Consider the following 15,772-nt stretch of genomic DNA (forward strand, 5'->3'; position numbering starts at 1 on the left):
TCTGCTTAGATTCAAGACAAAAGATAGCTGTGGTCACCAGACCTGATTCACACACGCCACGGGCTGCAGGTGGCAATCTCCTTTTTGAATACTTAATAATAATAATAATAATAATAATAATAATAATAATAATAATAAATTTATTTATATCCCGCCCTGCCCAGCCAAAGCTGGGCTCAGAGTGGCTAACAACAGTAAAATAATACAGCATTATCTTACAAAACTCCCCGAAAGTAGAAAAGCAGCACAACAGGCAAGGAGGTGGGGATCAGAATCTTTCTCCCTGGTGTGCTACTTTTCTGTTTGCAGCGAGGCCTTTAAAAAAACCCACAACCAACCACAAGAACAACACACTGTGGAGCAGGAGTCAGCACCCTTTTTCAGCTGTGGGCCGGTCCACCGTCCCTCAGACCATGTGGTGGGCAGGACTAATTTTTTTGGGGGGGGGAAATGAACAAATTCCTATGCCCCACAAATAACCCAGAGATGCATTTTAAATAAAAGCACACATTCTGCTCATGTAAAACACCAGGCAGGCCCCACAAATGACCCAGAAATGCATTTTAAATACAGTGGTGCCTCGCAAGACGAAAAGAATCTGTTCTGTGATTCTCTTCGTCTAGCGGTTTTTTCGTCTTGCGAAGCAAGCCCATTGACGGATTAGCGCTATTAGCGGCTTTTAGCGGCTTATCAGCTTATCGGATCAGCTGATAAGCGGCTTAGCGGCTTAGAAAAAGGGGGGGAGGGAAAAAACCCCGCAGGAACTCACAAGACATTTTCGTCTTGCGAAGCAAGCCCATAGATTTGTTTTGTGAAGCACCTCCAAAACGGAAAACTCTTTCGGAAAAGACGTTTTCCGTCTTGTGAGGCATTCGTCTTGCGGGGCACCACTGTAAAAGGACACATTCCACTCATGGAGAAACACGCTGATTCCAGGACCATCTGCAGGCCGGATGGGTTGCATCTGGCCCCTGGGCCTTTGGTTGCCTACCCCTGCTGTGGAGCATTCAAAATGGCACACCTCAGCTGCAGTCCAAAATAGCACACCTCATACCTGTTGCATGCATATAGATGAGGCTTCAGTTACAGGGCCCAGGTCTTACCAGGCTGCAAGGGCTGGGGTTGTGCTTCTATGAGATGTAAGGGGAAGGCAAGTGAGGGGACTGCATAAATGTCCCTGCCACCCACACCACCCTGGGGATAAAGCAGGTCTAAGGCAGGAAGCCTGGCTGTATGGGCATAGCTTCCCTGAACAATCTTGAACCCTGATTTTGCAGGTTGGGAGTCCTTGGACACTGAGCCAGGATCCCCACTTCCGAGGACCTGCTCCACCTTTCATATGATCGGATGGAGGGCAAATGACTGGAGTTCAGTTGGATGCAACTACTGATTACTCCGCTTGAAAGCTTCATATAGTGGAAGCCAAGACCTCCTCCACTGAATGTACATTTCCTGTTTCCTATCGGGCACTTAATCTTGGCAACAGCAGGCCCCAACTTGCAAGACAGCAGTTCTGCTAGCCAGACTGCCGGGTGTTCCTGGAGACAAAAATATATGCAGAGCCAGCTCTCCCACAAAGGCAGGCTAGACAGCAGAAATTAAAGCACCCCTGCCTGCAGTGCTGGAAGCAGCATGTAAACCTATATTGTTTCTGGAATGGCTGGCTTGCCCTGTCAATTGAGAACATGTCCCAGAACCTTAATAAGCACCAGACCAAGACAAATCACTGGCTGAGGCAAAGGGCAAGATTGTGGGTCGCTGGTAGTGCGCTGCCTTGGACTGCAAGCCCTCAATGCAGTGCAAAGTCCACTTTATGACAATACTGAACATAAGGAATTTCTGGTGTCTTGAGCCTGCCTGTCCTAGCCCTTAACCTTTGCCTTAGAGGGAGAAAGCATCAGCTTAAAGCCTGTGGCCTAACTTGGCTTTTTCTGCCAGCATTACTGTCTGCAAAGAATCAGGCGATGACTACAATCCTCTGCATGCTTAATTTGGATTCAGTCACGGTGCGATTTACTTTCAAGTAATAAGTAGGATCATCTGCTTCTGTGTGTTTAGAACTGAGAGCTGAGTTTGTCCTGGAATCTTATCTTAACCTTCTATTTCCAGGCATGATTGCTGTGATTTATTTTACAAACTTCTCTGTTGAAAGATTGTTCTCTCAAGTAAGTACGCACAGGATCAGAGTTTTAGATCTTTTTCGTCTTCTTTTCTATTGATGATATTGAGGTCAACTTTGGTCCAGTTGCTCTTTTTCTGTGGATTTGCAAAAATATCAACTCGCATCAACTTCAGTACATTAAAAGAGGTTGCAATGTCTGACTCTGAGCACTTCCTGAAGAACGGTATGCTTCTGGTAAAGATGACATCTCAGTTACGGGTCCTTTTTAAAATTAACAGAACTGGTGTGTGCGCAATACAGCAGTAACATGGATGTGGAAAAACACACGCCGCCACCACCAGGGATTTGAAAAATAAAAGCTGAATCTTGCGTTAATTTGACATTACAAAAATCAAATCTGAATAACACAAATTCAGACAACTATAGAGAAGAAATATGGGTTTAGTTTGTATTAAAGAGGGGAAAACCACACAGTAAATTTGGAGATCTATTGCAAAATGGAGTCCACTACAAAATGCCACCAAAACTGGAATCTATGGGCATCTTTAGTACACTGCCTCAAATCAGGATTTGCTGTTATACAAACTGATGTTTCTCCTGGAGACAGGTGTGAGTAACTGATAGATTTTATAAAAACTGGGGAATCGGTCGTTATTTGCTTCTTTGTCTCAGCAGCCTTTAGGTATCGTCCTATTATCTGCAGACCACTTAGTAAAGTCTAACCTAAGTGAGTCTGCAATCTCCTTCTCCACTCTAAAATGTACAAATGACACTACTGGAAGGAACAGGAGCAACCGCTGATTGCAAACTCTAAAGAGTTGACAGAGCACTTTAACTCCTGATCAGCTGCAGGGCTGATGGACCACTTCCTGTAGGTTAGAAAGCTGGGTGTGGTCTGTGGTCACCCCTGATCTAAAGTGGGTTCAGCATGACACAGTTTTCTGACTTATCACATAGATAGAACTACAGAAAGAAATGGAAGATTAAAAACAGACATATGAACAAAAAAAATATCTTTTTAAAAAGCCCTGAAAGAAGGCCCTAGACTGCTCTTAGGAATGGCTTTGGTTGCTTTAAGGAACAGCTATGGTTTAAGATCAGTTCAGCCAACGAATTCATGGATAAATTATGTGGTTGCCCATGAATAAAGATTAGACGCAAACAAGATTTGAGCTGAATGAAAAATATAATTTCCCACCGCATGATTGCTGAGAAAAGTCCTAAACTGTCACATTTATCAGGCTGCAAAAATTTGAATTATTCTAACAAAAAGGACAATGAAAATAGAAATAATAAACTTTTATATTTGCATGTACCTGGGCAAATATGCAATTGACAATTAAAAACCTAACTAAAACATGTCTATTTGCATACAAAATACCTTTAAATGAAAAAATATCTTATGACTTCTTACTTGGCATATTTGAAAACTTTAAACATTACTGAAATAAACAAGCAATTATACACTTAACTTAGCAAATTGGAGGGACTTCCGGGGGCGGCGCGAAACTGTAATGGCGGTCCTCTTCGAGCTCTGAAGAGGGGCTCCGCGGAAAAGGGTCGTTCGCTGCGGCATAGCGACGACCCATCAAGATAAACCACGGGTAGAGTGAGCCCGTGGCCGTGGGACTCGGCGGGCACCAGAAGCTGCTCCGAAAACACAGAAGGGACCCCGTAAGGAGACCCGGAGTGAAGGAGGGGTAGCGGTGCTGTGAGTTCATCGCTCTTTCCGCGGAAGTGAAGCCGCGCGGCCGTTGCAGATGAGCGCTGATCCTTCTTCCTAAAACCAACATCAAACTGCAAGCAACATACCCGTGAGTAAAGGGTTTAAAATTGGCAAAGAATCTGTTAAATTTGGCTGAAAACGGGAGACGAGAAAAGGGAAGTCCGTCTTCCGACATTGCTGACAAGATCAAAGCAAAGCTTTAAAAAGCGGAAAGCGCTTGAAACGGGACTGTGGGAAGCTTTAACTTTTTCGTGCTATTAAACCTGCTCTTTTTCCTGCTGAATTGAAGGTGGAAAGGGACATTGATTAAAAGAAGGAGACTTCTCTCCTACCTCCTTTTTCTTTGGGTCGTATTTTTAAAAAAAGCCAGATCGTCGGGCTGCCGGAGAGGGAGACTGTGTCAAACTGCGGAAACAGTTGCAAAAACTTTGTAAGCGTAACTGATACATTTGAGCAGAAAAGACTGGACGTGATATTGTTGCAAGCACCTCCTGTGAAATTTTGCTGAACTTTAAAAGGTGCTTTGGGGAATTCTGAGTCTTTGAAGGGACTGTTGGATCATTGAATTTACTGAGTTGAAATAATTTGGAACTTTAATGGCGGATTACTTCCTTCTTTGTCTTTGAAACCTGGTGGCACTCCCCCTACAGGGCTTTCGGATTACAAAATCCTGGGAACTGACTTTTGTTTTGAATTCCACTTCACTGGTTGTTTATAACTGAATTTGTCTCTCCCATGGAACAATAGACAATCTGACCTTGAACACTGACAGATGTGTAATGAGTGGTGCAGGGAGAACAAGAGCATCTAAAGCTAAGGAATCTAAAGAGGCCAAGGAAAAAGAAAAGGAAAGAAAACCAGCACAATTTGTACAAACAACACTGACCCAAGGACGCCGATCGTCGGTTCCAGCTGTACTGGTGACCCAAAGGGAACAAGGGGAAATAACTGAGAAGGCCACTGAGGAAGATATGGCAGCAGGTGGGTCAGATACACTATTAAAACAAATATTGGAGCAATTATCAAGTTTAAACCAGAAGGTGGACGACCAGCCTCTGAAGATAGATAAAGCGACTTCCTCGATTCAAAAATTGACTGATCAAGTTTCCCAGCACACGCAAGCCATAGAGAATTTGCAAGGAGCAACAGCGGAAAATCGGGAATTAGCTGGAGAAGCAATCCAGAAAGTGGGAGCTTTACAAAAAGAAGTTGAAGAAATAAAGGGAGAAGTTAAGCCCCTGCACAAACAGGTGGGTGAACAACAAGTTTATCTGTCAATGGTGGAATTGAAAAATCGCGAGAATAACATCAAATTGAGAGGCATCCCGGAACTTGAACAAGGAGACTTGATTGGATACTTGACACAGGAATTCTCGAAGTTCTGGGGTTTAAAGGAAGATACAGATTTCAGGATTGTCTCGGCATATAGACTGGGAAGATTGGTAAGGAAAGACAGATCCAGAGACTGTTTGATAATTTTAAGATCAAAGGAAGAGAGAGACAAGATCCTAGGTCTTCACTTCAAAAAAGCAATTGAAATACAAGACAAAAGGGTGGAAATTTATAGAGATATTCCGAGACAGTTGCTGGACCTCAGAGCCACCTATACAGAACTAGCAAAATTGTTGAGACACAACGCAATTCCCTATAGGTGGGAGTTTCCACAAGGATTATCCTTCACCTACAAAGAAAGGAAGGTTAAAATTAGAACACCTGAAGATAACCAAAAGTTCCTTCACGACCACGGAGAAGATCTCCAAAAAGGAGTGGATTGGCTTCCAGTTTTACCAGCACCAATACTGCCTGGAAGCGGGCCAACGCCTGCACCCTCGGGACCTGAGCAAAAGGAAGACACCTCATCCTAAGAACATCTTAATTAGAACAGGATGTCTCTGCAGCTACTTAGTTGGAACATAAATGGCGGGAATTCTCCGGAAAAAAGAAGGAGGATATTTCATATCCTAAAAAAAGAACAATTGGATGTAATATGCCTTCAAGAAACACATGTGACTAGGCTCCATAGGAAAGTATTAATCAATAAAAGACTTGGCCAAGAATTTATCTCATCAGACAAAGTTAAAAAAAGAGGCGTTGTAATTTATGCAAAGGAGAACCTGTCACCAAAATTTCTATTCAAAGATGATCATGGAAGAATTCTCGCAATTGAAATCCAAACACAAGGGGAAAAGATTTTGATATTAGGAGTTTATGCGCCAAATGATGGAAAATCAGAATTCTATAAGAAGCTGCATGAGACAATGATGGACTATTTGGACTATTCTAACATTATTGTGATGGGAGACATGAATGGGGTGGTGTCTACAAATATGGACAAATCCCAAAATCAAAATTTAACAACAGACGGCAGACTTCCTAAAACCTTTTTTGAAATGACAGACAATATGGACTTGATTGACATTTGGAGGACAAGGAACCCCTTGGGTAAAGAAGGAACCTTCTTCTCTGAGGCCCACTTGTCATGGACACGAATTGACCAAATTTGGATATCTAGAGGGCTGGCCCCGAAAACAAGAAAAGTGGAAATCTGCCCAAAAACCTGCTCCGACCATAATGCCTTAAAAATGGAATTGAGACTTTTCCCAACTGGATCCTTCAGATGGAGAATGAATGACACCTTGTTAAGAGATCAAGAGATTGTTAAGAAGGCCCAAAAAACGCTAAAGGACTACTTTGAAATAAATTTGAACACCACGGTGGAGAAAAGAACAATCTGGGATGCAAGTAAAGCTGTAATGAGAGGGTTTCTGATACAACAGAATACAATAAAGAGAAAATTTTGGAATGGAAAAAAGGAAAAAATTTTAGAGAAAATAAGTGAAGGAGAGAAAAAGTTGAGAACCAAACCGAAGTCAAAAGAGGTGCTAAGAGAGATCAAATTCCATCAAGCACAATATTCGAAACTGATCAATCAAGAGATTGAGTGGAAAATTAAACAAATGAAGCAGAGATCGTTTGAATCAGCAAATAAATGTGGAAAGTTGCTAGCTTGGCAGTTGAAAAAAAGACAAAAGTTAAATACGGTTACAAATTTGGAGATTCAAGGAAAAATAGTTCAGAAACCAGAAGAAATAAGAAAGTGCTTCCACAGATACTTCAAAGAGCTTTACGCACAGGGGCCTCAGAAAGAACTGGAAATAGATCAATTTTTGAGGATAAATGGACTACCTAAAATAAGCCAAGATAAAAGATCAACTCTTAACAGCAAAATAACTCAACAGGAAATTGAAGGTGCCATCCAGAACATGCAGCTGGGCAAATCTCCAGGCCCGGATGGACTTACCTCCAAATATTATAAGACTTTGAAGGACTTCTTGATACAACCGTTGTTGGAGGTTTGTAACCAGATCATGGAGGGGAGAAAGGCACCGGAAACGTGGAAAGAAGCATTCATCACATTGATTCCCAAGTCAGAAAGGGAAAAGACTCAGCTTAAGAACTACCGTCCCATCTCACTCCTGAATGTGGATTACAAAATATTTGCAGACATTTTAGCAAATAGACTTAAAAATGTACTAAATGAAGTAATTCACAAGGACCAAGCAGGCTTTCTCCCTGGTAGACATATGTCTGACAACACCAGGAACATTATTGATATATTGGAGTTGTTGCGAATTAGAAACACAAGGGCTGCTTTAATCTTTATTGATGCGGAGAAAGCATTTGACAACATTTCTTGGATGTTTATGAAGAAAAACTTGAAAGGGATGGGAGTGGGACGGGGGTTTGAAAATGGATTAGAAGCAATCTATTCAGAACAAAAAGCCAAACTGATAGTGAACAATGTGGTATCTGAGGAACTCCAAATTGAAAAAGGGACACGACAGGGGTGCCCTTTATCCCCTCTGTTATTTATTTCTGTTCTGGAGGTATTGCTGAATATGATCAGGGAGGACCAGTTGGTGCAGGGTATAGTGGTCGGAGCGAAACAATACAAACTGAAAGCTTTTGCAGATGACCTAGTCATTACAGTACAGGAGCCAGAATCTAGCACAAAAAGAGTTCTTGAACTTATTTTGGAGTTTGGTCGGGTGGCGGGATTCAAGCTAAACAAACAAAAAACTAAGGTTTTGGCCAAAAATTTGACGCCTACAGAGATAGAGGGGTACCAGAAAGAGACAGAGCTAAGTGTGGTTAAAAAAGTGAAATACCTGGGGGTATCTTTGTCCACCAAAAACTTAAATCTATTCAAAGATAATTATGAAAAATGTTGGTCGGAGATTAAAAAAGACTTGGATATTTGGTCAAGATTGAAACTTACCTTGTCAGGCCGAATCGCAGCTATAAAGATGTGTGTTTTGCCAAAAATGTTATTTTTATTTCAAACCCTCCAGGTCGTGGACAGAATGGAATGTTTTGGAAAATGGCAGAAGGATATCTCTAAGTTTGTCTGGCAGGGCAAAAAGCCCCGAATTAAATTCAAAATATTAACTGACTCAAAAGAAAGAGGGGGGTTTGCCCTGCCGGATTTAAGGTTGTACTATGAGGCTGCAGCCTTCTGCTGGTTGAAGGATTGGTTTCTGTTGGAAAACACCGATGTCCTAGATCTGGAAGGGTTTGACAATGTCTATGGTTGGCATGCATACTTGTGGTATGACAAGGCGAAGGTTCATAAACTGTTTAAAAACCATATTGTCAGAAAATCAATTTTTGCCGTCTGGATGAAGTATAAGGACTTATTAGAAAGCAAGACCCCGAGGTGGTTATCACCAGTGGAAGCCAAGATTTCTAAAAAAAGGCCCAATATGGAGGCCTACTGGCCAAAATATTGGGAATTGATTGAAAGAGTTGGAGATAATTGGAAGCTCCAAAGCCAGGACAAACTAAAAAACAAGGTGCGAGATTGGTTACATTATGCTCAAATTCAAGAGGTATTTAAAATGGATAAAAAAGTGGGTTTCCAGTTGGAGAAATCGAAACTGGAGACGGAGTTACTAGAACCAAAGACTAAAGTACTTTCGAGGATGTATGACTTGCTGCTTAAATGGAACACACAGGATGAGACAGTTAAATCTGCTATGATAAAATGGGCACAGGATGTAGGACACAACATTATGTCTGAGGACTGGGAAAGGTTATGGAACACCGGTATGAAATTCACGGCATGTAGTGCCTTGAAAGAGAACATTATGAAAATGGTATACCGGTGGTACATGACCCCAGTCAAGTTGGCTAAAATATATCATCTTTCTGATAATAAGTGTTGGAAATGTAAGGAGGCAGAAGGGACATTCTTTCACCTCTGGTGGACCTGCCCGAAAGTAAAGGCCTTTTGGGAAATGATACATAATGAGCTGAAAAAGGTATTCAGATATACCTTTTCTAAGAAACCAGAGGCCTTTCTTCTGGGCATGGTGGACCGGAAGGTGCCAAAGAAGGATAGAACCTTGTTTATGTATGCAACCACAGCAGCTAGGATTCTTATCGCAAAGTTCTGGAAGACACCAGATTTACCCACACTGGAGGACTGGCAGACGCAGCTGATGGACTACATGGAGTTGGCAGAAATGACTGGCAGAATTCGAGATCTGAGCGAAGAAACAATGGAGGAGGACTGGAAAAAATTTAAGGACTATTTGCAAAAACATTATAAGTTGTTTGAATGTTAAGATTGCGCACGATTAAGAAACGTTATGCTTCTGCAATTTATTTTAAGTAAATGATAAAGCAAGTATTGATGGAAAAAAATGAGACAAATTAGAAACAAAATATTATGTTTATTAAGAGTGTTAAAACTAAATTACAAATTTTCGAAATTGGTAACATAATAAATTTAAAGGTATAATAAGATGGGAAACAAGATAACAAATTGCTGAACTGGCTAGAATAATGAATGCAATGCTGAGAGGATGCGAGGAGGTCCAAAAATGAGCCGTCGAAGGACGTTATGAAAGTATCTTAACTTTTTCTTCTTTTTCTTTACTTTTCTTTATATATATATAAAAAAAATGTTTCTTGCATGTTGCTGTGTAAACAAATCTGTTAACCTATGGAAAGAAACGCAATAAAAATTTTATATAAAAAAAAAAAACTTAGCAAATTGGAGAAGCAATACACCATGCACTGGGCGTGTGTTCTGCACATGTCATTGAATTTTAAACTCTTTCAGTATTTTTCTTGTAATTTTTTTTTTCTATTTAAAGGCCCCTCATAATCTGAGACCTTAAACTATAGCTTACTTAGTTTGTGTGCAAATCCAGCACTGTGAAGATTCTTGTGGCACTATAAAGATGAACAAGCTTATGACATAGCTTTCACGTAGTCTACTTAACCAGATGCATTATTATTTTTTTCTGTTTCTTTTCTGGAAGACAAGACAGCACAATCCTACGTATATCTAGTAGGCTGGGCCCTACTGGGTTTATTTTGCATTGATAATGTTCTTGTTTTCTAGTGAAAATAGACCTTGCACAACCTTTTCCTTTTTTTTTTTAAGAAACCCACACTGAGATTAAAATGCTTTAAGTTTCTAAGAAAACTACACCTTGCTCAAACATGCAGAATTGGCTGTTTCTGGCACAACCTGTACTGACTCTTCAGTTTCCTCAACAGACCTAGAAATATTTAGGCAGGAGTTCATAACTGCTGGAGCAATAAGTGGCTTTTTCTACTTACCATCTGCACTTCATCCGACTGACTACCTGCACTGGTAGAAGGACACTCTCCGTAGGGAGAAGGCAGCTCTGCCTTCCACTTGCATTAGATCTTCCCTCTCTCCATTTCTTTATCAAAAAGATTAATCCTTGGGCAAACGGAGTCTCTTTACTGCCCCCATTCATAACAGCTCTGGGAGACCAGGGAAATTAAGAAGCGACAGCAGTACCGCCCCCTCTGGGATTCTGTATTCATGCTAATCAAGAATAAAGGAAAACACAGCCTTTCCTGTTGACTTCCTTTCAATCTTTTAAAATAGAAAACGCTACAAAAGATAAAAATGCATTGATATGTACAATTAACACATTGCACATTTACCCAATGTCTGCTGGAACAGTGATGCCATTGAGTGCAAATGCCATCCATGGCTGCATCGCAGTCTTCTCTGTGCTCCTCCTCCAAGTCTTTCCTGCCTTCTTATCCAGCCCCTATTGCCTCTTGATTATTATCTGCTTGGGATCGGGTAGGGTTGCCATATTTCAAAAAGTAAAAACCAGGACCAAAACCCAAAAAAAAGGTGATTTTCCTATTGACTTGCCTAAAATCCAGGACTAAGTGCAGCCTTTCGGAAATCTCCCCCCCCCCCCCGCCGTCAATTTCACCTTTGAAATCCCGGTAATGTCCACAAAAATCCAGACATATGGCAGGCCTAGAATTGGGCACAAATCTGCTTCAGATCACATATAAGATGTTGTTGTCATTTATTCGTGTCCGACTCTTCGTGACCCTATGGACCAGAGAACGCCTGTCTTCCACTGCCTCCCGCAGTTTGGTCAAACTCATGCTGGTAGCTTTGAGAACACTGTCCAACCATCTCGTTCTCTTTCGTCCCCTTCTCCTTGGGCCCTCCATCTTTCCCAACATCAGGGTCTTTTCCAGGGAGTCTTCTCTTCTCATGAGGTGGCCAAAGTATTGGAGCCTCAGCTTCAGGATCTGTCCTTCCAGTGAGCACTCAGGGCTGATTTCCTTAAGAATGGATAGGTTTGCTCTTCTTGCAGTCCATGGGACTCTCAAGAGTCTCCTCCAGCACCATAATTCAAAAGCATCAATTCTTCGGCGATCAGCCTTCTTTATGGTCCAGCTCTCACTTCCATACATCACTACTGGGAAAACCATAGTTTTAACTATACGGACCTTTGTTGGCAAGGTGATGTCTCTGCATTTTAAGATGAGCCTGCCTAATTCACACTTTCCGAAACAATATGTGAAATGAACAACAATCTGCCTTACTAAATCCACTTCTCTGAATTTTGCTGTGCACGTCTCCAGTCAAGTAATGTCTGTAAAAATGGACATTAAGGTAAAGTGTGCATATGTTTTAATTAAACATAAATACAACACGAGCCTACGATGGAGGGGTTCACAGCATTAACATTCCAATGGGGTCTTGTTTCTCCCATAGTCACAGCCTAGGATTCAAATAGACATCAAACATCACACTGTGCTTCTCTGGCTTTACAGCCTGCAGCTTTACCTGTAGGTCACATTACACATACTTTCAGCTCAAAACTTTGGCTTTTCTCAGTATCTGCAAGTTGGGGTGGTGGTATGGGCCCCACCCATTTGCTGTCTCACACAGAGCCTCCTCTTCCTTGGTTCTCTTAATGGCCCATCACCTAGGTGATTTCCTGAACACAGGAAGCTAGCCTGGCTTGATTAGCTTTTAACATTTACTAGGACTAGGGTGTGTGGCACCCAGTTTAACACCCCAAGCCTTGTTTAAATTCTAACACTTACTAGATCCAGGAATTTATAGTGGCCTGGCACCCACAAGATCATAGCAACATTAAGGAAAACTGCTTTCCGAAAAAATGTGTTAAGGGAAACCTACGCAAAAATGTGTACATTAAGATAAATTTGCACTAAAATGAGAACTTAAAATAATAATAATCTGGAGACTGATGTGGAAATCTGGAGAGCTGAGTTTAAGATGAGAAGAATGAGAAACTGAGAGAAGCCACAATCAACAGATTCACATGCCTCTAGTTTGAGGATGTCATATTGTCTTCCATTTACACCAGGGGTCACCAAGGCAAAGCCTGTGAGCACCATTGTGTCTTGGCTGAAATGGTGTTGTGGGCCGAATGGGGAGACCTGTCAGGCCTAATTATCCCTATGGGCTATAGGTTTCCCACTGCTGCTACATATTCCTATTTAATTTTAACAGCTCTTGTAAACTGCTTAGAGGTTTTGTTACAATCCAGTGGTATATGCTTTTCGATAGATAGATCGATGAGGGACCCCACATACCAACAAATGCCACATTTATTTGAAAGCAGAATCTTCCGTTTCGGTGGTGGGCAGAACAAGGAAGAAGCAGGCAAGGTGTGCTGGTCCTGGGGTGAGGTCCAGGACCTGAGTCGAGGGTCGGCAGACAGTCCTCCACGGGCGAAGCGGGGTACACAGCGAGGAGCCGGGCAAGGACAGGAACTCTGGGGGAACCGGACTGGGTGCTGGCCGAAACAGCTCTTCAACGACGTTGCTCCCGCAACCTGGGACCGGGCTGACTGGCCTTTATCTTCTCTGAGGCCAGGGGCGGCCCCGGCCCCCAGGAGACCCGCCTCTCCTGGCCTTAAGGCGAGCACTCCTTCTGGGAGAAACCAGTTCCCTCCGCCTCTCTGCCCTGAGCCTCTGCAGTTCAGGAGAGGCTGAAGGGTTACTGGACCCAGGGGGAGACTCACCTCTAGGCACTGAGTCCTCAACCACCTCCGGAGCCAGAGTGGATTCACCTGGTGCCTGCTCCTGAGGATCCGGCACAGGTGCAGGCGCTTCAGAATCAAGGCCCTGCCCCAGTTCAGCCAGCCCTGGAGGCGGGGACTCCTGTGCAGGCTGGGATTCCTCCGGTTCAGCCTCTGAATCGGATTCCCAGGCCATCACACAAGGGATTTCCTGAGATCAAGGCCTGTCCCATAGTTTTTCCTTTGGGCCAAGTAATAACTGAATGGAGCATTGGCAAGTCACACTCTTTCAACTACCCACCTAAAATTAGAATAATAGTGAGTTACCTCACAGGGTTGCTGTAATATGCTGCCCAGTATGAGGCCATTTTATGCCCTCCTTTGATGGAGGTGTGAGGCTCTGGCATGGTCTTAAGAGCCCTCTCCAGCCTCCTTGCAAAAGCCGGAAGAGCTTGCCCAGCTTTGAGAAGAAGATAGGAGGACTATAGGACCCTGTCAGAGCACCCTCATGCCTCCTTCCCGAAGCGTTGGCTGCGCACACTGCCCAAATTCCGCCTCTGATGAGTAGTAGCTTTTAGAGTAAGTGAATCAAACAGGAAACACTGGATTTTGTAGCCCCCTATGCAGAAGATCAGCCACAACTACAACACTGCCACGTGTACAGAACTCCAAAGTTCTCAAAATATTCTGTTTTTGCAGCAACATTTCACTAAAGATTAGCTCCGTTACTACCTTGGTATACAGTGTTTTGAGATATCTAACAGCAGAATAAAAACCACATCCTGCACCCAGGAGAGGCAGAACGGGTTTAGGTGAAACAAGCACAACTCTAATAGGCTTTGTTGGTGGTATTCACTGAAGTGTTTTCGTTTTGTTGAATGATAATGGTTAAATAACCACAAAACTCATTCTCCCAGTGCCAATCTGCGCACAAGGAAAAGATCGACAATAGAAGTTCCAAGGTTTGCACAAGTACAATTTAAAAACAAGCAAACACTCCAGTGAACACTGAAAATGATTTGTGGCCACAGAATGCGGAATGTGTGTTGAGAGAAAAACGGAAGTGGGTGAAATGGAGTATGCCATAAAAGGGCACAGCTGGCTTGTCAGGAAATGCTTTGTTAAAAGTCCCACTTGTTCTCTCTAATATTAAACATCCAATGAAGATGTAGTTGGTTTTTTAAAAAACAACAACAACCAGTTGGTATCTGAATTTATTATAAATTCTTTTTATACTTGGAATTGCCTTGTAAAACCACGTCAAGATACTTCATGGGAAGTGATTCATATGTTCTGCTGAAAGAGATCCTTATCTTTTTACTGTCTCATGTTCCAGTGAAAAATGAAAGGTACCAAACTGACCACAGAAGGCAGGAAACACTCAGTTTTGTGCTTCCTTTGGTTTTGGTGTTCCTTGATATTCATCCTAATGTTCTACCTTGTATTTCCTTGCTTTTGACGTTCAAATAACCTAACCATATTCCTTCATTTGACATTTACAGGGGATCCTTTTGTCATCATTGTCACTGGACCCTTTCTTAGAACAGGAATTTGATTTTCCTTAATGCTATAATTTGGAAAATTCACATATTGCTGGGTACTTTTGTTCTGTAGCTCTGGGTCCTCTTTGGGGTGACAAGATGAGTGGGGGGAGGACATGGTCTCCTTTGACCAGATAGAAAAATTTGGATGGTACAGGAAATTATCTCAAGACAATAGTCTGAATCTGTACTGGAACTTTTTTTAAAAAAAAACTGTTCTTATATTTGTAATTGTTTTTTAATGTTTGTGTTGTATCTAAATGTGGAATTTTTAATTGTTTTATATAATGAACTGTTTTTAAAAATATTTTACAGTTTTCTTGCTTTATAGTTTACACTGTTTTGTTTTATGATTGCATACTTTATTGTGTGCAACCCGCTTTGGGACCTTATGGTAAAGGGCAGGAAAGGAATATATTAAACAAATACAATAAATTTAACTTTTCAATTTACTAATTTCAGTGTGTTTTTAACACACACACACAGGGAGGAGTTCTCATACACCAGTGTTTCTCAAACTTGGGTCTCCAGCTTTTTGGACTACAACTACCACCATCCCTAGCTAGCAAGACACGTGGTCAGGGATGATGGAAACTGTAGTCCGAAAAACAGCTGGAGACCCAGGTTTGGGAAAGCTGTTATACACAACACAATTGAAAGAACACCGGCAGTGTCTGAAGCTTAGCACCATTGAGAGTCTATTTTAAATAGAGGAAGGAGCTAATCAGAATCTGGAGAGTGGGAGGTGTTTTTTGGGGGTTGTTTTTTTAAGCGCCTTTTACTCAAGCAGCACAATCCTACAAAAAATAAAAATAAAAACGCTCTCCTCCCTCAAACAGCTGCTATGGAAGTGGAAAAATTAAAACACATTCATACACTTAAAACACACCACACCACATCACTATAAAACCACACACAAAATATTAACACACACACACATACAGAGAGATACACTTAACATGGACAGAATCACAGAGGGGAGACTTTCATCCTCATCTTGACATATTGGGCGGGGGGGGGGTTAACTCACCCT

General features: G+C 42.0%; 1 protein-coding gene across 4 annotated transcripts in view; it reads right to left on the minus strand.

Moving 5' to 3' along the window:
• LOC308585060 (putative G-protein coupled receptor 148) overlaps positions 1–10,646 on the minus strand; it is a 21,570-nt gene extending 10,924 nt beyond the window's left edge. For 3 of the 4 annotated variants that reach the window (XR_014007067.1, XR_014007068.1, XR_014007071.1), the window contains exon 1: positions 10,482–10,646. Coding sequence is in view for 1 of the 4 variants with exons in the window: in XM_081190582.1 (XP_081046708.1) it covers positions 1,055–1,067 (13 nt within the window). In the remaining 3 variants the exon portion in view is untranslated. Of the gene's footprint in view, positions 1–1,054; positions 2,071–10,481 lie in introns of those variants that run through there. The other variant, XM_081190582.1, reaches the window with a different exon arrangement.
• Between the last annotated feature and the right edge of the window lie 5,126 nt (positions 10,647–15,772).

Source organism: Podarcis bocagei, assembly GCF_964188305.1.
Source record: "Podarcis bocagei genome assembly, chromosome: 4".
NCBI classification, from domain to species: domain Eukaryota; kingdom Metazoa; phylum Chordata; class Lepidosauria; order Squamata; family Lacertidae; genus Podarcis; species Podarcis bocagei.